The sequence below is a fragment of the Carettochelys insculpta genome, chromosome 23 (genome assembly GCF_033958435.1).
Source record: "Carettochelys insculpta isolate YL-2023 chromosome 23, ASM3395843v1, whole genome shotgun sequence".
Taxonomy (NCBI): Eukaryota; Metazoa; Chordata; order Testudines; family Carettochelyidae; genus Carettochelys; species Carettochelys insculpta.
Genome location: NC_134159.1, coordinates 8198594 through 8222543, shown reverse-complemented (window position 1 = coordinate 8222543; position 23950 = coordinate 8198594). Strand labels below are relative to the sequence as shown.

Genomic DNA, 23950 nt, shown 5'->3' with positions numbered 1-23950 from the left:
TGAATTTAGCTAGTTCCTTTTTGCACTATGTTAAAGTCCTGGTCTTCACAACACCCTCTGGGAAGGCAGTCCACAGGTCTACTATGCACTGCATGAAGAAAAACTTATTTTTATTTGTTTTAAACCTGCTAGCAACTAATTTCATTTGGTGACCCCCAGTTCCCTAGAAAACTGATGAGCAATTATTTCAAGGAGATAAAATCTGTTGCCATTACTGTATTAGGGAAATGTCCTGATCACACTGATGGTGAATAAGGACAGATGAATCTACAGCATCTGTTGCTGCAGCCAGTAAACGTATTCCTTTATTATGGTTACAGAAAACAATAGACATTCTTTTCATATGAATAAAAAGCCAAGAGACATAGAAACTCTTACTGCTTTATTAAGTTTAATTATTAAATATGTGAGGGAACATAGAGTAAGTGAAGTGATTTGATATTTTTAAAAAAATTGATACAACTGCTGGAATGATGTGATATTTATACCATCCTGACAGTGTACTTAATTTACATATTTGATGCATAAAGACTCTAAGCCACTGCTCCTTCTTTTGTCCCCTAAATGTTTTCCCTTGCTCTTTTCCTTTGCTACTTTTATTAAATTTCATTTTTTAAAGGGCTGAGGATAGTGAGAGGAGGACTTTCTGCAGCCTGTCCAACAGTGTTGGCTTAGAATAGTGTTTGGGTTTTCACCACCTCTCCCAACAAAGCTCATCAGCGGGTGGCTGTGTGCTGGCTTTTATATCTACATTGGGAATCCAGCCAACCTTAGGGCCTATAAGTGATAAGGCTGATGAGATTTCACTGGGAGGGTGAAGGGAGATTGGGCTGGCCTCTGAGCCGTCAATCACTGTGATAGTTATTGAGAATGGCTCTTTGCTGACATTGGTTTCCAAAAGCATTTGTTCCCAAATAATTTTTAGTGGCTTGAGGGAGATATTTTGTGGTGTTTTTCTTTTCAAAAGTATGTTGAATCACAGATTCAGGGAGTTCTGAACTCAAACCATAGGACTGGGAAAGTCAGCCATCAAAGGCAATTTCCTGTGCCAAAAGATTGTTCCCCAAGCCTCAGCTTCTGATCCTACAGGAGAGCTCCCTGTACTTCTGCACAGGGAAAATAAACTTAATTTAAATCCATGATGGCCAACATGTTAGACACATGTGGCTGTTTGGCTAGTTCTCTATAGCAGTAGCCACTTGCATCAGAACTGGTTGGACACTATGGATTTAGATTTCTCCATTTTCTTTCTTAAGTTTCACAATAATGGGAACAGGAGTCTTTCAAGGGGTGGGGAAAGGAGAAGAGGGGTTTAACCTCAGTTTGACACCTTAATCTTGCTTTGCCTCTGAGCATCTGCATTAAAGCAAAAATTTGCCTTTCTTACCAAGCTTTTGAAACTTTCTGTAGCTGATGCAAAATGGCAAATGTTTTATCTTCACTCATTGAGGGAGATTAATTATAGGACCTCCTGAAAGATATCTGTTAAAGCAATTTGTATCTTTTTTTATTGTGAGAAAATAAGGCAAGGATCCAGTCTGCTTTCACTTACTTTGAGTTCTCAAACATCTCATACATCTTGAATAACAGACAATTCAGAGAGCAAGGAGCACTGGAAAGCTACCAGAAGCATATGAGAGAGAATCTTTCTGTTAAGCATTAGGCAGACAGGAGAAGCTAAGGGTGAAGAAAGCCCATCTTCTGAATGCTTTTCCTTCTGGTGGTAGCTGGTTTGTTGATGATTTGTGTTTGTTTGTTTTTTTTTGTTTTTGTTTTTTTCCCACTCCCAATCCGTGTCTGATTTCTTTTTGAAAAGCCTTTTAAATAGGCTATGTCTACACTAGCCCAAAGCTTCAAAATGGCCATATTCAGCGCCTCATTAGAATGCTGGCAGCTGCGGCACTTCGAAATTGATGCGGCTTGTCCAGACGGGTCCTTTTTGAAAGGACCCTGGCAACTTCGAAATCCCCTTATTTCTATCTGCTGTTAGGAATAAGGGGATTTTGAAGTTGCCAGGGTCCTTTTGAAAAGGACCCTTGTGTGGACGAGCCGCGCGGCAGCGAGCCACATCAATTTCAAAGTGCCATGGCTGCCGGCATTCTAATGAGGCGCTGAATATGTATTCCAGCGCTTTATTAGTAAACTTCGAAATGGCCATTTGCATGGCCATTTCGATGTTTTGGGCAAGTGTAAACACAGCCATATAGAAGTTGCTGTCTTATCCAGTGCCTGCTTGGTGCATACATAATCCAACATTAGAGGGGTTTTGTTTAGTTTAGTTTAGTTTTTGCTTAAAAAATAATTTGCTCAAGTACTTTTTCCTTGGTCCTTAGAATAGCAAGTTTTTGTCATGACATCAGTTTTTGTGACTACTCATCTCCCCAACCCTACTACTCTGCATAAGTATGAAAAAAGGGGATAGATGTTGGAGGGGCCTGGCCCGGCAGAACTGGAGTGAAGGGAGGGATTTTGAACAATTACAACCACGGGCCAAATCAGAAAGTTGGGTTAAAACCTAGACTTTATCAAAATGTGCAGTGACTCATCCATTATTTTCTTTGCCAAATTGTCTTTACCAAATTCATTGCCCTTACCTGTCTGCTAAGGATTATATATGCAGACCACACAGTGAAGTCACCTTTTGATGACTCTTATTGGCCTCAGTTTTCATTCTTTTCTGTGGTTATAGCCTGCGCCGCAATTGGACCCAAATCATTCTGAACCCCAGTGATTGAAACACTCTTCCAGTATTGCAAAATGACTGGTCTGCCTTTTAAAAAGCATGGATTTTTACAGCTGCCTTAGATTTCCAAATAAAATAGGAAATGCAACTGCGGAAATTAGAGAAATTAGAGCATTATTTTAAAATACATTATATCAAATCACTTCCATTGCTGTGACTTGCCAAGTTGTGTTCCTGCTGGGGACTGCCATTTTAGTGATATGTATCCTGGCAAGAAGGCAGTAATAATACCAGAGAGAAAGGACACTGTAAAAAAATAATTCCATAGAGCTTCACACTAAAATAAAACACAGTTCTTAGCTGTAGAAATTTACTGCTGTCCCCCGTATCTCTGGCTGCAGCTTTGATCCTCCCCCTTATGATGTTTGTAATCAACTGAAAATGGAGCTACCTTAAAAATTAGGATTAAAGATTAAAGATTTTTAAAGAGTAAAAATATAATTAGGAATTATTTTGTCTTGCTTTTCTCTTTCTTGCAAGCAGTTAAAATCCTCACATAAAAAGATAATTTACAGGCTGGCCGCATCCTTTTTCAAAGAAAACCTCAAGAAAATATGAAACAGTGGCCAAAGTCATCTGAAAATACAAATTTGATAACTGGAAGTTGGTCAATTGCACTGCAGATGTTCTTTATTAACTTAGTTGATTAATCAGGACTTTGAAAGGAAAACAGCTCCTGCAATCCAGAGGAAGTTAGGAGGGAGGGAGGAAGGGGAAGTAGCTTTCACTTAAATTCTTTCAACATGCTGAAGATGAAGAGTGTAGGCTAGAAAGTTTTCTGTGTAATTTGAGTGAACCAGCATCAGTCTCTGAAGGAGTCTCTTCATTTCAGAACTCCATTTGCAATTGTTTTACCTCAACAAGCAGTGAGCATGAGGCACTAATCTTACTGAAACTAATCTTCCTGAACACCACACTTAAGCCGTGTCTACACTAGCCAAAAACTTTGAAATGGACATGCAAATGGCCATTTCAAAGTTTACTAATGAAGCACTGAAATACATATTCAGAGCCTCATTAGCATGCGGGCGGCTGCAGCATTTCAAAATTGATGCAGCTCGTCCAGGCGGGGCTCCTTTTCTAAAGGACCCCGCCAACTTCGAAGTCCCCTTATTCCCATCTGCTCATAGGAATAAGGAGACTTGGAAGTAGGCGGGGTCCTTTCGAAAAGGAGCCCCGTCTGGACGAGCCACACAGCGGCAAGCCACATCAATTTCGAAGTGCTGTGGCCGCCCGCATGCTAATGAGGCGCTGAATATGTATTTCAGCGCTTCATTAGTAAACTTCAAAATGGACATTTGCATGGCCATTTCGAAGTTTTTGGCTAGTGTAGACGTAGCCTTAGTGTGTGAGTGTATGCAGATTTATCATGGTCTTGCCTTGTTTTTTCCCATGTTAAAACGGTGTACTGCCTGCTCGCTTGCATGACAACTACAAACTGTCTTTTCTACCTCATGTTGAAATCCAGGTGAAGGCACTTTTTTCCCCCAGAGTGAACATGCAAGAACAGCAATACTGAGCCAGACCAATGGTCTGTCTAGCCCATTATCCTCTCTTTTGACAGTGGCTAGCCCAAATGCTTCAGAGGGAATGAATGGAACATGGCAGTCAGAAGTTTGGGACACCCAGAGCATCTCTGGGCATCTAGGCTAATAGCTATTCTCTAATTATCCTCTTACCCAATTCTCTTTTTTTCTTGGCATCGGAAAAAGTTCAAAAAAGGGCAACAAAAAGAATTAGGGGTTTGTAACGGCTGGCGTATGAGGAGAGGTCAAAAAGCTTGGGACTTTTCAGCTTAGCAAAAAGGAGACTAAGGAGGGATATGATAGAGATCTATAAAATCATGACTGGTGTGGAGAAAGTAAATAGGGAAAAGTTATTTGGTCCTATACCACACGAACTAAGGGGCACCAAATGAAATTAATAGCTATCTGGTTTAAAACAAAAGGAAGTATTTCTTTACACAATGCACAGTCAATTTGTGGAACTCCTTGCTGGAGGATGTTGTGATGATCAGGACTTTAACAGGATTCAGAAAATACCTGGATAGGTTCATGGAGGATAGGTACATCAATGGTTAGTAGCCAGAAAGGACAGGAATGGTGTCCCAAGCCTCTGTTTGTCAGAAGCTGGAAAGGAGTGATGGGAGGGATCACTTTGGTTACCTGTTCATTCCTCTGGGACACTTGGCATTGGCCACTATTGGAAGACAGGATAAGGGGCTAGATGGACCTTTGGTCTGACCCAGTATGGCTACTGTTCTGAGTTTTTTTGAGCTAGTTGTACCTTTGACCTTCCCAGTATCCCATGGCAACAAGTCTCACAGGTTGACTGTGCAGTGTGTAAAGAAATATTTCCTTATGTTTGTTTTAAAACTACTGCCTGTTAATTTCACTCTGGATGACCTAGTTCTTGTGTTAAAAAGAGGGAGGTACTCTATACTTTTTCTTTACACAAGTCATGATGTTACAGATTTCTCACCTCACCTCCCCAAATCATTTATTTGGTAAACTGCATAGTCCCAAATTTTTTAGTCTCTACTATGGAAGTTGTTCTATACCTCTAATTTTTTAAGATAGGGCAATCAGAACAGCTTGCTGTGTTCAAGCTGTGGGATTTATAGGCTACGTCTACACGTGAAGCCTACATCGAAGTAGCTTATTTCAATGTAGCAACATCGAAATAGGCTATTTCGATGAATAACGACTACACGTCCTCCAGGGCTGGCATCGTCGACGTTCAACATCGACGTTGCGCAGCACCACATCGAAATAGGCGCTGCGAGGGAACGTCTACACGCCACAGTAGCACACATCAAAATAAGGGTGCCAGGCACAGCTGCAGACAGGGTCACAGGGCGGACTCAACAGCAAGCCGCTCCCTTAAAGGGCCCCTCCCAGACACAGTTGCATTAAACAACACAAGATCCACAGAGCCGACAACTGGTTGCAGACCCTGTGCATGCAGCATGGATCCCCAGCTGCAGCAGCAGCAGCCAGAAGCCCTGGGCTAAGGACTGCTGCACACGGTGACCATAGAGCCCCGCAGGGGCTGGAGAGAGAGCGTCTCTCAACCCCTCAGCTGATGGCCGCCATGGCAGACCCCGCTATTTCGATGTTGCGGGACGCGGATCGGCTACACGTGCCCTACTTCGATGTTCAACTTCGAAGTAGGGCACTATTCCCATCCCCGCCTGGGGCTAGCGGCTTCGACGTCTCGCTGCCTAACGTCGATGTTAACATTGAAATAGCGCCCAACCCGTGTAGCCGTGACGGGCACTATTTCGAAGTTAGTGCCGCTACTTCGAAGTAGCATGCACGTGTAGACACGGCTATACAGTGGTATTATGTTTTCATTTGACAGCATCCTTGACTATAAGGACATAGCCTGTTGAGGATAGGGCAAAATTCTTGTCTTGCTCTCTGACGAGGTTGCTTAATAAACCCATTTCTGCCTTAGAGGATATTTCCCCACCTTTTAGAAGAAAATACCCACCTGATTCTAGTCCAGTAAATTGCTGTGAATCCCAGTCACAACACTGACTAAAAACTACTGATGGCTCCACCTGATTGGAACATTAGTCCCTCAGGATTGTGTGTGTGCCTGGAGGCTTTAGCACAGTTCGTTCTTTGCCCAGTCCCAGGCAGTGATAACTGGAAAACAGCCTTGTAATTCCTTAAGAATGTACTAGAATTTTAGAAGGTTGCGTCTGAGCTATGAATTAATGGCAAGTGCCTCAGGTTCTCCAGACTTGCCTACCAAGGGGCAAGAGTAGTTAGTCTTTGAGACCTTGGGGGAAAGAAAATACCTTGTTGGTATTGATTTTATACACATATTTTGTAGGTGTTGACTCTGCCCTCCTTGGAAGTGTAATAGCTGCTTTTGTTACTGTGAAGCTTCCAGGAAAAGCACAGTCTGTCCCCCAAGCCTCAGAACAGCTTATATCCAAAGAGGTGTGAGTCTGTTTTTAAATCACTCGTTTCCCTTTGAAAACACATTCCAGTCAGCTACGGTAATGGTGATTTCATTGTTATGCTGTCAATAATCAGTGAATGAAAAACCGAATCCAAGAGAGGAAAGAAGGCAGAAATCCATCTAGTAAAGAAGAAACTCAGTCAGTCTCTCTCTCTCACACACACACACACAAACACAAACATTTTTAATTTACCTTTGTAAGATTTGAGAGAGTACTTAGCACTCAAGACACTTAAGAGAGGTTATTGAATGCTCTGCAGTGTAATGTGAACTATAACATGTATCACTGAAACAGCACCTGTCAGATTAACGAAGAGCATGTGAACCTGGTTTTGTGGGGGATTTGTTTTACTTTTTATTATACAGAGTAGGGATGAAAAAGACTAATGGGAATCATCAACTCCATTTCTCTGTCAGCATATATGATCCCTTATTGCATGTAAACATGAGACAAGTACTGTATGCAGACTTGCAATGCTCAGAAGCTCCCAGTGAATCCCCTCCCCCAGTCATTAATTTGAATTTTCCTGACTCACTGGGGGTGGGGGATGTTATGGTTACTAAAGCACATCTATTTGTATTTAGGTTATGTTTAATAGACAGTGTGTGGCAGTCTTCTGTCCTCTGGAGAGGAATGGTGGAAGTATGCAATGTCCGCTTGATCAGCTTCTCACACCAATTCCTTTGCACCTTCTTCCATGCTGCCTGCTAACTTGGTTCTTCCTTCCTGCATTTATCTAGAAGTAGCTAGCCCCTCAGCTCTCTTCTCAAAACCCATCTTAACCATATTAGCTGCAAGAAATGGATGATGATGGGTCTGGAGGTAGATGAGGCCAGATCTCACTCTTCATTATCTAAAAATAAAAATTTTGCATCTCTGTTTCCATAAAAATTGGATCCCTTTATCTTACTCTTCAGAAGTCACCTCTCTTCTTAGATGTTGTCCCTTTGGGTCAGTGGCCATTGTTTTCATATGTCGGTACTGCACCTACCACATCGGAGCTTCCAGACACTACTGTAATACACAGTACATTTAAATGGCAAGTGTATTTCCCCCACCTCCCTGAATGCCTCTTTTTTCCCTCACTTTTGCAAACCTTCCCCAGTAAACCCTGGCATAGCTCTTCCCCCTCACAGTACAAAGAGATTCTGCTCTCCCCATCAAACCTATATTTAAACCCAACCTGGGCAAAACCTGCCCAGCTACCTGTCCCTTTTCATTTGTGCCTTCACTTCTGAATCCATCAGACACATGCCATTTTCCAACTGTCCTTTAGGTTCCAATCTACTCACTTCTTCTTGGCTTCTCCCTGCCCCTTTTGCACCAGCAAAGGTGCTGTCTCATTGAGTTCTCCCACTTATCTTTTCATGGAAGTCTCAGGACCTTTACTATATGCTCAACTTTCTTGAACCCTCTGCTGCTTTTAGTGTAAAGAGATACCTGCTTTAGATCCTGTTTTCCCTTGGCTTTTGTGACTGTCTTCTCCTTGTTCTCTTCCTGGTCATTCCTGGTCAGTGCAGCATTGTCCTTCCTTTCATGCTGCCACACAGCAGAGCAGAGACCATTTCATTCACAAAATACATAATAAAAGATCCAGACAGCAGCTCTGTGTGAAGCCTGCCTAGCACTCAGCTGCCTTAGTAAACTATGGACATTGGTCCAGTGCATGATTGGCAGGTGGGTCCATGCCAGAGACCCATTTCTACTGTACTTCCTACAAGATAAAAGCAAACTAGGCAGAGTCAGATGGGGAAGTTGGTATTTTGGGTAAGGATGTAATTTCATAACTATCATTCCTTTGTATATAAAAATTGTATGTCAATTTGACTGCCTCTCTTTCACCTGCTCCTTGTTTGCTTGTCAGTGTCTTTCCATAGTAATGACTGTCTGTACTTCACATAGCATCCTAATTCTGTTTAGATCTTCTGGAATCTACAGTTGCAAAAACAAACAGCCAAAGTAGGCTCCTTTTGGGGGATTATTCCAAGGACATGTTACAAAATAATATTTCTGACTCTCTTATTTAATGCCCAGAACTGATTTCTCCATAGTACACCCCAGAGTTCCTGTTCAGTTCTCCCTGTGAATCATTCAAATACAAATAAAATTTTAAAATATTCTTTAATTCTTTTTTCCTCCCCAAATATCAAATAGTTGAAGATATTTTCGGAAGCTGAGCCATTCACTCCCCTCTCTTATTTTCCAGTTTGTTCATCCAGAAAAACCAGAACAGGATCTGTTTGTTTTTTGAACAAATGCTTAGTAGCTTTTTGCCAGCTGAACACAAAGGTTGGATTTAGGGAATTCTCATCACGCTAATTATTGTTAGAAGAAAATGCTTGATTTTTAGAAAGCAAAGAATAGCACAGTGTTTCCTTTTTTGGAGGCAATTGTCACCTTTTAAATTAAGAAAACCATCTCTTCTGGATTGCCTAACAAAGAGAGAGAGCATAGAAGCTTGCCACATCTGAGCCTCTAGTTTTAATAGTAGGCTTTTGCGTTTTTACACCATGGCTGTTGCTCTTGGGCTACCTATGCCAGAGGTCTGGATTCTGCAATGTGTGTAGTCACTGTGATGTCAACCATTTCAGTTAAACTTCATCCTGCACCAGTGTCAAAGGAAGGTGGATCCTGGGGGAAGGTGGTCTATATCTGGGCAGTTGTTGGAGGTGGACCCACAGGGTTGTCTTGCTTCTCTATTTCTTCCTGCCAAATGAACCTCCAATAGAGATTTTCCTGCCTGAGCACCTTCCTCAATTTGTTCCAGAACCTCCCTGGAGGATGAATAGAAAGGAATACTCTGGGTTGGACTGACATCCACTTTTAAAGACCTCCCGTTTTAGCTCTTGTTTAGTATCTGAGCCAGAATTTCTATCATGAGCGAGAGAGAGAAATATTCCAGGCTGACAACTGCAATGCTGTAGCTACAAGCAGCTTTGCTTTTAAATCAAGGTCTTTAAATCAACCTCCCTCTCTCTCCAGCAAATTGTGCCTTGTTAAGACTTGTCTGAAGTGCAGAACATTTCACTCTATTCTGGAGAGCAAAGGAAGCATGTATAATAATTTTTTTAAAAATCTACCAGGCACTGTCAATGAAAGAGATATGCTAATTGCTAAAGAATAAAAGATAATGGCCAATTTGTCATCAAGCGTTGACAAGAAAGATAAAGCTGGAAGTAATTAAGTGTCAGACGTGCTGGGAGTGATGCATCTGCCAATGAATCTCTAAATCATCCAGCTATGAAACGTGAAAGACGTTTATCACTTTTATGATGCAGCACTGACTAGCTCCTGCTTGGGAAGCATGGAGACGATATGTTCTTTGATTGTCAACAGGGCGTATTCCTAACTCTGTCCTGCCTTGGTGACTTAACTCTGGAAAGCATAGTTGGCCGTACATTCTTAGCCCAGTGGTGTTTGATTTAGTGCATTTTCAGCTCATCTTTTTCTTTTTTCCCTTTTTTGTTGTCTAGCATGCATTCTGCTTTATTGGATGTTCTCCTTACTAGTCCAAAATGTATTGAGGAAGCTTGGTCTAACTTAACCAGGCGAGGAAGAGTCAGAGGTGAAAAGACCAAATCAAGAGTCCTTGGAAACGTTCTACTAATATTTCACATTTCCGCCTGTGCCTTTTTGCAAACCACCCAGAGCATTTCATAACCATTAATTCAATAAGCCTCATGACATGCCTGTGAGTCTGGTTAAGTATTATGATCTCAATTTCTGTAGCTGTCTTAACTGACAGATCCTAACTTGCTCGAGACCATATGGAAGTCAATCACTATCCAGAAAACAACCGTTCCCAGTCATCTGTGCTAATCACACGCCCCTCTGAATTCTTTAAAGTATTAAATGCACTCCAGGAGGAATAACTAGGATCCTATCTCCCATCCCCTGCCTTGCACTGACTTAAATTGGTATGGGACAAGCTGTGGGCAACAATCTCATTCATGGAATCAAAATGTCCATCTCAAGTTCTCTATGCTACAATGTTTCCCTTTCAGATGGCTGTCTTGAATCATTTGCAGCTCCAGAAGCCCCATAAGAGGCTACTATATAGTGAATATTTAAAAAAAAAAAATCCAGGAGCCAGCCTTCTGGTTTCCCCAGTGCTGTGGTAGGATGGGAGGGAGTAAAGCGCTACTATTTGCTACCTCTCAGTTGTACAGCTGGGTCTCTGTAGCATAGGTGTGAATTAAACTTGTACCTATTTCTCTCTGTTGTCAACTTAATGCAAGGCCATGAAACATTCCAGATCCCATCTTTCTCACTGCTCTCGTAGTATTCTTGAGTCAGCGCTACAGTACTAGATTATGGCACACACTGTCAGACCTGGCTATTGAGAGCCCTTGTATCTCTGTAGATGAGTTCTGTGTGCTACACAAGGTTCACAGAGTTCTCATTGTGTAAGAAACAAGTTGATGTACATGATACAGCCAAAATAAGGTTGTGATGGAAGTTGGCTACTTGCATGGACAGTGAAAATCTAAATTACACAGAGACCTGGGAGGACATGTGGATATTAACTACTAAAGAGCCACTGGGAACACCCAGGCATCAATAATCAAATACAATAGAGGAGCTCATCTGAACTGGCTACAATGGACTTGTGGTTTGATCATGGGATTCTCTGGTAGCATTTATTAACAGGAGTGTTGTGAGCAAGACCTGAGAAGTCATTCTTCTGCTCTACTTTGTGCTGATTATGCCTCAACTGGGAGTATTGTGTCTGGTTTTGGGCACTACCTTTCAAGAGGGATGTGGAGAAATTGGAGAAGGTCCAGAGGAGAGAAAGAAAAGTGATTACATAACCATGAGGAAAGACTGAAAGAATTGGGTTTGTTTAGTTTAGAAAAGAGAAGACTGAGAAGGGACATGGTAGCAGTTTACAAGTACCTAAAAGAGTGTTGCAAGGAGGAGGGAGAAAAATTGTTTTTCTTAGCCTCTGAGGATAGCACAAGAAGCAATGGGCTTAAACTGCAGCAAGGGAAGTTTATGTGGAACATTACAAAAAACTTCCTAATTGTCAGGGTGGTTAAACACTGGAATAAATTGCCTAGGGAGGTTGTGGAATCTGTATCACTGGAGATATTTAAGAGCAGGTTAGACAGACATCTATCATGGATGGTCCAGATGGTATTTGGTCCTGCCATAAGGGCAGGGGACTGGACTCGATGACCTGTCAGGGTCTCTTCCAGTTCTAGTGTTCTATGATTTATGTACAAAATAGGTACGCTTGTTTGATTTTAGTGACAAAAAGGCTGAAGCTAGATTATGTAGGGTCCATAGATGAAGCCAGAAAAAGCTAGAACCCAGATCTCCAGGTTTGGAACCCTGTTGTTTTGCCGCAAGCCATCATTCTTTAGAAAAGTATAAAATTATATGACTCAGAAGCCTACTGAAATATTTTTGTCACCTCATCCCTAAAAAGGGCTGAGCTGATGTGAACCCTGCTAGTTCAGCTGAAGGCTCTCTGTGCATTCTCATCATACATCTGTATTTCCAGAAGTGTTGTACCTGAAGAGGAAAAAAAATAATTAGTGAGAGAAGCATGGAGCACTGAGAGAAACTGGTGTTGGCTTTGGTCTCTGAATTAATTCTTCTGTTGGTAAAAGTGACAAAAGAAAGCATAGCTTCATGCTTTCACTATGCTCTAGTAATTGTACAAATTGTCTTCTAAAAATGCATATGTTTAAGGGAACTTTATTCAGAAAGATGTATTTAAAGAATCTGCTGTCTGTACGTTTAACTCCTAATTTGTAAAATGGATATGCTACCAAGGTACCTAGCAGCAGGTACTGAGAATTGGTGCTTCTAAAGGGCTTTGACACTGATTTTTAAAAGCACTGCATAAATGTGTGCGACTTGGTACTGCGTGGAGCCATCTTTATTTTGAATGGGCAATTATAGTCTTCTCCAGCCATCTCCATTATGGAGGTTCAGTGACCATGCTGGTGAGATATAATAATAATAATATGGAGGTATACCAATCTCATAGAGCTAGAAAGGACCATGAGAGGTCAAGTCCAGAGCCCTGCCCTCATAGCAGGACCTGTCACCATCCTGGAGAGATTTTGTGGTTAATCTATTTGCCCCGGATTCCTAAGTGTCCCCGGATGGTAAAGGTTTAAGCAGCTACCAGGATTATATATCAACTGAATGACCAGCATCTCTGACTCTGTTTCCTCTCCTCCCCTTTAATAAGTTCAATTTGATTATGTGCCATGAGTAAGATTTATGCATTACATGGTTCCTAGCAAGCCTGGGGCCCCAGTCCATCCTAAGACTGGTGTCAGTGGAGTTGCTTTTCCTTCCAGTCTCTCAGCCAGAGAAGGAAGGACAGCCTATGAGTTGTTGATACTAGGTGTCCAAAAGAGAAGACCCTAAATGGTCACTGGCTTGGTTTATTTAGGGCCAATGCTATTCTTGCGGCACAAGAGGAAAGTCTAAAGCAGTTTTGCATTAACTAGCTTGCTTATGTGTCTGAGTGAAAGGGCTGATGGGAGTTTGAATGTAAATTATGCTCAGTGGAGTATTATGTTCTTCTCCCCAAGCCTGATTGCACTGAATGTTAAGACTTTGCACCCTCTGTAGCTTGCAAATGAACCTCTTGTCTGGGAACTAGTCACTGGTAAGAGATAAAGGCATTTCCACTTCTCTGTGTGTAACGTCCATCCATTGAAAATTGATGTCCCTTTCCATTTCTTCTTGCCCTTTTCCCCCTGCATGGTGTTATTTTTCTTTATCTTCCACAGACAGCAATTTTTGTCTTATAGTAGGCTGTTGAGAGAATATCTATTCTGCCTTGCAGTGCTGTCCCCAGTCACATCCATTTAGGGAATTTATTGGTTCATAAGGGACAGAAATAGAACACTTCAGTGGAAGAATAATCCACCTAGTTGGAAAATTTTTTTGTTTTGGCTGTATACATCTTTTCTCAGGCACTGCTGGGCCTCATACCAGTCTCTTAGTTTCTTTGTTCTCTAGCTGATACTGTCCGCCTTTAAATGGGAAAATGGCTCTGTTTTGCGGGTAATTTGTGGTGGGGGCATTTCTAAATGCTTCGTGCTGCCCTTGCGTCTAAACAGATCTTTCACAAAATCTTTTTATAAGTCTTTCTTCTGATCTTTCTGTTGGCTTCTGTGGTTTTCTAATGCTTCTTCTATTCCAAACCTGGGCTGGTATTAATGTTGGTGTGTGGGGTGTTCTATGCAACTCTCAGCTCTTGGGCCTTTGTTTTCAACAATTTCTGCTTTGTATAATCATTCACATTAATCAGAAAAGAATAGTGATCCACAGTCCATTCATAAAAATTGACTTCATAAAATCCCTGACAGTGGAATTTGAACAAAGGTGCACACAGTGGGAGCTCCAGGGATCCATGTGCCAAGTGAGCCCTCTCTCTGACTGCAATCTAATAAAATCAACGTAAAATAGAAACATTTCGAAGGGAAGCTCGGCGACACCCTGTAAGGCTGAAGAGTCATGCTTACGCTTCACAAGGTGGCCACCAGTAGACGGACAGGATGCTGCACTGTTATATGATGTGATCATACTGCTCCGACAGCAGCAGTGGATAATCTGTGGCCCATCATGATTCTGTGTGTGGCCTGTGAGACGTTTTGTTTATCGTTGCACCCAGCAGGGTTACCACATTCTGCTGATTTTCATCCACGTAGTTTTTTGTCCTACCGTTATTACTAAAATGACATGCACACAAAGCAAGTGCACATTAAGTGAGGTGCATGCCAATAGCATTACAGCTGTGAGAGCCGTGTGCCCCCTGTGCATCCAAAGTGCTGCTACAGTTCAGTCAGCACATCCTGCAAATTCTAGATACTCAAGCACAGTTAGCAAAACTACACTAGCTGGAAAGACCATCTTGGTTACAACAGTCTTGCAGCCCTCTGAGAGGAAGGGCCACTCATGCAGCCCACTCACTAGCCTACATTGTCTATCACTGTCCTACAGTATTGAGAGCTGGCATGGGGGGATGGAGGGGAATTCCATCGTGCTCTTGAAAGCCTGTGAATGAAAGGAAGATGGACAAGGGCCTAAACAAGCCATGAAGTTGAAATCAGGCTGGAAGTATTTGCAATGGCAACAACCTATTTGATAGGCTAGCACCAAAACCTGTAAGTTAAGGTACATCCATGGTAGCATTATTTCTTCTCTGTTCTCATAGAGCAGATTGAGCAGATTATGCTTTTGGAGAAATCTCTAATCCAGGTCTTTATAGGGGCTTAGTGGTCATGGTTGAAAAACAAAAAAGGCTGCAATCACTCATGAACTCTGAATAACTGCAGCTAGTGCTTGATGGCACAAGGTCCTTGAATGTGTGAAGGAGGAGAAGAGGAAAGGGACCAGAGAGGAAGTCCTGGATTAAAACAGACCGTGTCAGAAGAAATTAAGCTGAAGAAATGAAATATGCAAGCAGAAACCTGAGTTGTGTTTAAGTCTCTTGGTGGTCACAGCACTAAATCTCATTTGAATCCCTAAATCTCATGGCAACAAAGGGAGAAACTGCTGGCTTCGGAATTAAATGAAACAAAAAAAAAAGTCCTTTCTAGCATTCGCATCAGTTATTGTTTCCCGATGGAGCAGCTTTTCTGTACAGATACATTTGTAGTCGTGTATTGTACCAAGCCAAGGGCACATTGGTTTGCAGTTTTAATTTTTATATATATAAAAATGCACACAACTATATTTCCTTGTTCCTCTGTCTCCCCTTGCTAGAGTTTGCCAACGGTGAAAACCAGCAGTTGAGTAACTGTGTCCAAACCCAGTGTCCCGCATGTAGGTGGCAACTGGGAACACTAGCACTGGCTTTTGGCCTTGGCAAGATTTTTTTTGTTTGTTTCTGGCTTCAGTCAAACTCTTTTACCATGGAAAATTGGGCAGCCAGGGGCTAAAAAAAGACAGAACCAGAATTAAAAATGCAGGCAGTTACCTTGCACAATGAGGAAGGACAGCTCATTTTAATGACAACACCAGTTCTGAATATAGGTGGCAACAGATATTGGAAAACTTGTTCTCCCTCTGTCTCTCATCGTGGCAGTGATTTTGCTAACTCCAGTCTTACTGAAATAAATGCCATGGCACAAATGTGGTATCAGATAAAACCCTTACAGTAAACTCTTATCCACACCAGACATCTGAAAGATTATTAGCGTGTCATCACATTGAGCCGTAGGTGTTTCCTGTCCATTTGTTTCGAGCTGATTCTACTTATTTTAGTCAGGCCTCATTTCCTTGCAGAGAAATCCATCAAAATAAAATTTTAAAACATTGCTAAATATAATCTCTTGACATTCAAAAGCCAGAACAATGGCTCATCGTTAGTTGTGTGATGGTTACACGAAAGGTTCTTGTGGAGGCAGCTATGAAGACCTATATCTGCAAGGTACCATCTTAGTCAGTGAGGTTCATCTCCATTTGTAGATGCCATCTGTCTTGCTGAGATCTGCTAATACCTTGCATGTAGTCAGTGCAATTCAGAGCTCTGCAGACCAGTGTTAAGCCCCTAGGCGATGGGGAAGCACTGGGATCATGATTCAGCCTCCATTCTCATTTGAGGTCAGGGAGCAGTTAGGCTTGATCTACAATTGTGTAGCTAGAATCGATTAATCTGTAATCAATTTACCTGGCCATCCTCACTGAGGAACGTCAATGGGAGAGTCCTTTGTAGGTGACAAAGCTGAGGAATGGTCCAAGATTGATGTGTCATTAGAACTGATTGATAAACTTAACAGTAACAAGTCACTGGGACCAGATGGCATTCGCCCAAGAATTCTAAAAGAACTCAGATGTGAAATTGTGGAGCTATTAACTGTGGTTTGTAACCTATCCTTTAAATCACCTTCTGTACTCAGTCACTGGAAGATAGCTAATGTAATGCCTGTATTTAAAAAGGGCTCTCGAGGCAACCCCGGCAATTACAGACCAGTAAGTCTAATGTCGGTACTGGGCGAATTAGTTGAAACCATAGTAAAGAATAAAATTGTCAGACACAGAGAACATAATTTGTTGGGAGAAAGTCAACATGGTTTCTGTAAAGGGAAATCATGTCTTACTAATCTATTAGAGTTCTTTGAAGGGGTCAACAAACATGTGTTTAAGGGGGATCCAGTAGATATAGAGTACTTGGAAAGGCTCCTATGTAAATTAAGTTGTCATAGAATAAGAGGGAAGATCCTATCCTGGACTGAGAACTGGTTAAAAGGCAGGAAACAGCGGGTAGGAATAAATGGTAGATTTTCAGAATGAAGAGGGGTGACTAGTGGCATTCCCCAAGGGTCAGTTCTAGGACCGATCCTATTCAACTTATTCATAAATGATCTAGAGAAAGGGCTAAACTCTGAGGTGGCAAAGTTTGCATATGATACTACAGTGCTCCAGATAGTTAAAAGAAAAGCAGACTGTGAAGAACTTCAACAATCTCACAAAAGCGAGTGAGTGGGCAATAAAATGACAAATGAAATTTAATGTGGATAAATGTAAAGTAATGCACATTGGAAAACTAACCCCAACTATACATACAGCATGAAGGGGGCTAATTCAGCTACAACTAATCAGGAAAGAGATCTTGGAATCATTGTGTATAGTTCTTGGAAAACATCCATGCAGTGTGCAGCAGCAGTCAAAAAAGCAAACAGAATGTTAGGAATCATTAAAAAAGTGATAGAGAAGAAGACAGAGAACATCTTATTGCCCTTATATAAAACCATGGTTCACCCACACGTCTTGAATACTGCCTACAGATGTGGTCTCCTCATCTCAAAAAGATGTATTAGCATTAGAAAAGGTTCAGAAACAGACAACTAAAATGATTAGAGGTTTGGAATTAGTCCCATATGAAGAGAGTTTAAAGAGATTAGGACTTTTCATCTTCAAGAAGAGGAGACTAAGGGGGGATATGATAGAGGTATATAAAATCATGAGGGCTGTGGAGAAAGTGAACAAGGAAAAATTATTTATGTGTTCCTAAAATATCAGAACTAGAGGACACCAAACTAAATTAATGAGCGGCATGTGTAAAACAAATAAAAGCAAGTTCTTCTTCACACAATGCCCAGTCAACTTGCAGAACTCTTTGTCTGAGGAGACTGTGAAGGCTAGGACCATTCATGGAGGTTAGGTCCATTAATGGCTATTAACCAGGATGGATAAGGAATGGTGTCCCTAGCCTCTGTCAGAAGCTGGAGATGGATGGCAGGAGAGAGATCACTTGATCATTGCCTGTTCTGTCCACTCCCTCTGGGGCACATGACATTGGCCACTGTCAGCAGGCAGGATGCTGGGGTGGACCTTTTGTCTGATCCAGTATGATCATTCTTATGTTCTTATGACCTCCCTTCCTTCTTGCGATAGCAATGAGTACAGGGACTGACTTCCGACCCGTGATAGGTCAGTTTCAGGTGGCTCGATCTTCCATGTAATGTAGACATGATCAAAGTCTCCTCTCCTCCAGGCCTGCTGCTGGAGTGGGAAGGAGACTCTCAGCCTACAGTTTGTGAACTATTGTGGGACTCTTTGATGGAGAAGGGAGAGAAAGGACTGAGTGGCAGAATTACTGTAGCCAGGGCTTTTCTTTCTGGCAGAAAGCACTGGAGAGGCCTTCTGCCACCATTTTTCTTGTTATTTTAGTGCTGTGGGGTTTCTTCAGCTGCATTTCACATCCCCAGGGGCATTTCAAGCCATGGGATGCCTCCAGCTGTGGCTCACCCACCACAGGGTGCCTCCACCTATGGCTCATGCATGTCAGGGCTTCTTGGGGCTGCTGGGTCCCTCCACACTCTGGCCAGGGTTCCCTTGGCTGGCACTGCCAATGAGGCTCCGACCTAGCTGCTTCCCAACCATGAGATCCCCCGTCCCGCACCGGGGTGAGTACTGGCACCTTTTTTTTTTTTCTTCCTCCTAACTGAAAAAGCACTGACTGCAGCCATTCTGAACCAGTGCAGCCCTGCTGTGTGGTTTATGCACTGAGCAAAAAGTCTACATTCTATGGAGTTATGTGGATTTCTGAGTCTTGAGAGAACAATAGAAGAAAATATTAGCTCATGAGCAGTTGCCAACTGTCCTCCTCCCCTCTATGTAGGCTTCTGTTTACAATCAGCAGTGTTATGCAATGGCCACTTACGTAAGGGACCTTGAAACTGTATATTTTTGTGATGTACCTATTGTCTGCTTTGTGTATGTGGTATTAACGTATCCCTTCCAAAGTTCAATACCTGATACTTTGCAAGCTTCTGGAGAAAAGGGGAGAGTGCACAGTGCTCTATCAATAATTCCAATTGACACAACTTGTTCTCAAAGCTAAGGAGAATTTTGAATGGGCCCCAAGTATCAGTGACTGCACTAAATATTCTTCTTTTCCTTTCTAGCATTAACAATAAACTGCAACAGCCTGAGGCAGCTGCCGGGGTGCTTGAATATGCAATGAAGCACTTTGGGGAACTGGTGAGTCTAGATTCTTGGATAGTCCTGTTCCAAAGCATCTCCATGTTTTCAGTGTTTCCCCTGTGGGCATTCACCCATTTTGTCACGTTTCTGCTCTTCCCTGTAAAATAGCTTTAGTTCACGTCCCTGTAAATATGACTCCTTTAATGTCAAACTTCAGTTCACTCTCTGTCCTAACCTCTCATTTACCGTTGCCACACCCTGTTAATCAGCGGCTGGGTTCCACTCCAATGCTGCTATATTTCAGCAGTAGGTGAAGTGATACCATTTTGTTAAAACCTGCTTATAATGTGCAAAGCACTTTGGAATCGTTAGGGTGCAACAGTGTATTTGTGAAATGATCAGGTTCAAATGACCTGGTGTAACTGGGTGAAATCTATTGGCCTGTTTTAACAGGAGGTAAAACAGATGTAGTGGCTTTAGTAGCTCTGGCCTTAATCTCTGTGACTCTGTGAAATTCGTAGAGCATGGGAAGTATCAAAGCTCCAGACCAAGGTAAATTAGTCACTGTAGTATATTTATCAAAAGGTAATGCAAGCTCCAGGAAATTATAATGAACAGGAAGCTTAGGCAGGAAACCTGCTTGTAGCTGGGAACTAGGGAATATTTAGAGAGAGCGCTTCCTTGGCTGCTTCTCCAAAAGTAAATCACTGTTTGAATGAAGGGTGCTATTATAAAAACAAATGTACTGTAACCCACAGGGTCCCACTTGTCATGATTACTCTGAACTATGCAGCTCACTCTAGAGTTGTTGGGGGCGGCATGTGGGCAGGAGAATGTCCTTCAGCTCTCAGGGGCTTTACTTTAAAGCGTAATAAATCTCTGAATAGTAGCCTGAGGTTTTCTTTCTCTCTCCATGCTTGTCTTGACATGTTTTAATGAAATGCCAGAAATGATGGGGTAGAAAACAGGCTATCTGCCAGGTCTGGGGCTGACTGCAGACGTGATCATCCAGCAGAGAGGGAGAGGAAAGGAGAGTCAACTACTCTAGTGTACTGAATTAGTGCCGTACAGTCTCGCAGTGAAGCTCTTTGACAGAAATCCTGGCCTATCCTGGCTCACTTTTTTTAAATGCTCCTCAGAGATGGGATTCACTCTCCCAGGCTACATTTTTAGCATTCCATGTTTCTGTTCATGGAAGTATGATGATTCAGGAGATGTTTGTGGGGGCAGGTGCTGTGGGCTCAGCTGCCTGACCACATACCAATGATTATACTCACCAAGGCAAGGCTCCTGCATGAACTAATTCCCCAAGTCTGTGTAGGTGGGCTTGAGCTATGGCTGAATGGAAGACTGCTAAGCTCAAGCAGCCGAAGTTGTGTGTCTAAAGTCAGCCACTTCCATAAATGACCTCACATTCAGAAGAAGCCCCCTTCTGCCGCTGCCACTGATCTCTATAGGTGCTCACGAACTGAGTAGCAAACCATTTTATTTGGATGTCCATTTCTTTGGCAGAATGGAGAAGATAATGTTTCTATTGTTAAATTTTTGGTAGGCACTCGGCTACTGCCAGAATATGGCCAAATCAGTACCTAGATATAATTTTTATATTTTATATTTCTCCCTTTTTTAAAAAAAATACATACATGCACACCCCCCACTCCCCTTCACTGTCATTCAGGAATCTCCCCTCCACCCATTCTGGTCTGATACAGAGGAAAAAGTTTGAAAAGCAAGTTTCTTGGGAAAAGGCAAAGGAGCAGCAGAAGTGCAATGGGCAACATTCCCCTTCTAAACAGAGCCCTGTAGTAAAAGCCATTAGGAATGTGGCTGGAGGTCAAGTGTAAGCACAGTACTGATAGGATGGATTCAGGCCACACTGTTTAAGAGGTGTCTGTAATAGGACAGGATGGCGGCGGGCGGAGGAGAGGGAGAGGGAGAGAGAGGGGGGGGGGGAGGGGGAGGGGGAGGGGGAGGGGGAGGGAGGGAGAGAGAGAGAGAAAGAAAGAAAGAAAGAAAGAAAATATATACTTGGATCTTACCCAAATCACCACACTCACCAATCTTTCAGATCTAAGTATCTAAAGATTTATTAAAAAGGAAAGAAGAGGGTTAGAGAGAAAAGTAGTAAAAGCAATACTTTACATATGTCAATTATAGCTATTGATGCAGGCCAGCGATGTTACTTGCTGATTCTTGAAAGTCTCTGAAAGTCCATTTCAGGTTACGTAGTTTTAGTTACTGGAGAATGGTAGATCTGGCCCACTGGAGTCAACATGCTGGAACACGGACCCTTGGCGACCAGTCCTAGAACAAAGAAGCAAGATCCAGTCCAAGATGGGTGCTGCTATGTCCACTTCATCATTCTCTCTTGTGTCCAGGGACAAAGCCCTTTCTTCTTCCCAGCAGGCCCTTGAGAGTAAAAAGTCACCTGACCCAACAGAGCCACTGTGGCAAAATGCCTTTGGTCGCTGGTTTCACTAGCACACGCCAGTCATGTACATGGCAGGTGGGATGAAGCCTGGGCATCTCATTTCAATTTCTTTGCTCAAACCAGGTCACCTAACCAGTGGGCTGCATTCCATTGACAGGTCCCGAGCCTCTGGGATGTGGATTCGGCATCTGAGTACCTGGTTTTCACCCCACTGTTTAGCTCAACATCCTCTCTGGGGCTGAGTTCACACCTCCTGTTGTGAAGCTGAGCACTAAAACATTTTTTAATACAGCAACACAGCTAAAATCTGTAACTTCACCTACAAACATGATAGACGTAAAAGTAGCATACATAGATTCAGGGCATCATCACTTTTCATTAGCCACTTCACATGGCCCCCAGCACACTCTTTGGGGCCAACAGATAAAACAGAAACACAAAATGACTTCTGTGCCCAGTATAAAAATCCGGTCATGTGACAGTACCATGTAAAGTTTGGCCTTAGATTGGAAAAGGAGGAGAACTGAATCTTAGAATGTCCCAACAGTTGTTGCTGTTTCCTGAAGGATCTGCTTTGTGGGGACACCAGAGCGCCAGGTTGGTTAATTCTATCACGTCATTGTAACCAAAAGTCTCTAGAAGAGAACTGGGTGGGCCTGAGTGCTCAAGGTCAGCGGGTGAGAGGGGGGAGTAAAGAGGACATTCCACAGGAGCTTGCTTTAAACATCTAGGCTGTATCTACACTGGCACAAAACTTCGAAATGGCTGTGCAAATGGCCATTTCAGAAATAACCAGTGAGGCGTGGAAATGCATATTCAGTGCCTTATTAGCATGCCGCCAGCCGCAGCTCTTTGAAATTGCCAAAAAGCCGCGGCTGGCGGCATGCTAGTGAGGCGCTGAAGCGCCTCATTAGTAATCTTCAAAATGGCCATTTGCATAGCCGTTTTGACTTTTTGTCCCAGTGTAGACATAGCCCTAAATCCAGAGCAAAGGGTCCTGCTTTTTCTTTGATGGGTTTTGAGGCAGTTGGTGGTGAGTTAGAGAGCGAGAGACCCAGAGCAGACTAGGACAAGGTGCAGGCATTGGTGGCTCACGTGGAGGACACTGAAGTGCAGTGTCTAGTTTCTTACCCGTAACCCACATGGATGTAAAAAAATCCACTTTGGGTGTATGCCGGAACAATAGCTGCCAAGGGCTGAGCAAAAAAGAACATTAGCAGGGAGTCCAGTGTGGAAAAATCTCAAGGAATTCAAAGCAGACTTTTACTTCCTGAAAATTAAAATCCATAAAGAATCAAGAGGTTGCAGAAAGGTTTATGCAGCAGATAAATGATCACCACTTGCTTTATTTCTACAGCCTGTGTTGCAAGCCACAATCTTTCTCCTTAAGGGTAAGGGTTAGAGCAGACCATGACTCAAAATCTTCCCCTGCTGCAAAATAACCCAGCCTCAAGCCAACTGCATTCTGCAGAGTTGTAGATTTTGTGGTTAGCTACTTCATTTTTGAGTCCAGTGCTGCTGTTCTTGCCGAAATTCATCCACATGGGATAATGACAGATGGGTATTTTTGAGGTATATCTCCCCTCTGCTCACTCCCCAATACATTTATGTTAGTATTTCAGTAGGAAACAGTGGGAAAATTAATCTCGAATTGATCCCTCTGACACACTTAATGCATTTAGTTCCTGTTTTGCAGGTTTGTCGGTTTTTCAGGATTACATCTCTCTGTCACTAGCACAAAGTGAGATTCCATCTACTGGGAGTTTGTGCTTATATTCAAAATGGATGTAATGAGCAGAGCTGGACAAACAGCTAATACAACTTCCATGAGATTTAAGAAGCTTGAAACCTCAAGAGTAGAGGACACATTTTAAGTCGGATCTTGCAAACCAGAGAATGAACATCTTTGGTCTTGTTCGGGATTATCTGCAAGCATTTTAATGTCCCATAGAGATGCCTATTTAAATCTCTGCAACTAGGTTTACTGATAAGCATCCAGCTTCCTTTTTCTGCTGCAATGGCAGCAAATCTAGACTAGCCACACAGAGATGGTTGATGTGAAAAAATCATAGTATGCAAAATTATCGCTCATCTGGCAATACCACTGTCATGTGCATGTTTACATTTAGTACCTGTACTACTTCCCCTTTCCCCAGCAAGTAAGAAACTGGATTTCAATTTACCAACCACTATAAATATAATGGAAGGTCATTTTGAATAATGTAGATCAGCAAAGTAGGTTCAGTCCAACTACTTGGGACATGGAAACTCTCCTATATCCATGCATGTAAGTCAGTGATACTCAGCCCTCAGTGGTTTATGAGCCAAATTAGCAATCACTAATATCCAAACATGCCACATTAGTGTGAACTCTTGGTTTCCTTTACTTACTTCCTAA

The 23950-nt window shown here is 42.4% G+C and overlaps 1 protein-coding gene across 5 annotated transcripts in view; it reads left to right on the top strand.

Moving 5' to 3' along the window:
- MTOR (mechanistic target of rapamycin kinase) overlaps positions 1-23950 on the top strand; it is a 123051-nt gene that overhangs the window by 53156 nt on the left and 45945 nt on the right. For all 5 annotated transcript variants that reach the window (XM_074975897.1, XM_074975899.1, XM_074975896.1 and 2 more), the window contains one exon: positions 19103-19178. In XM_074975897.1, the coding sequence (XP_074831998.1) occupies positions 19103-19178 (76 nt within the window). The remainder of the gene's footprint in view (positions 1-19102; positions 19179-23950) is intronic.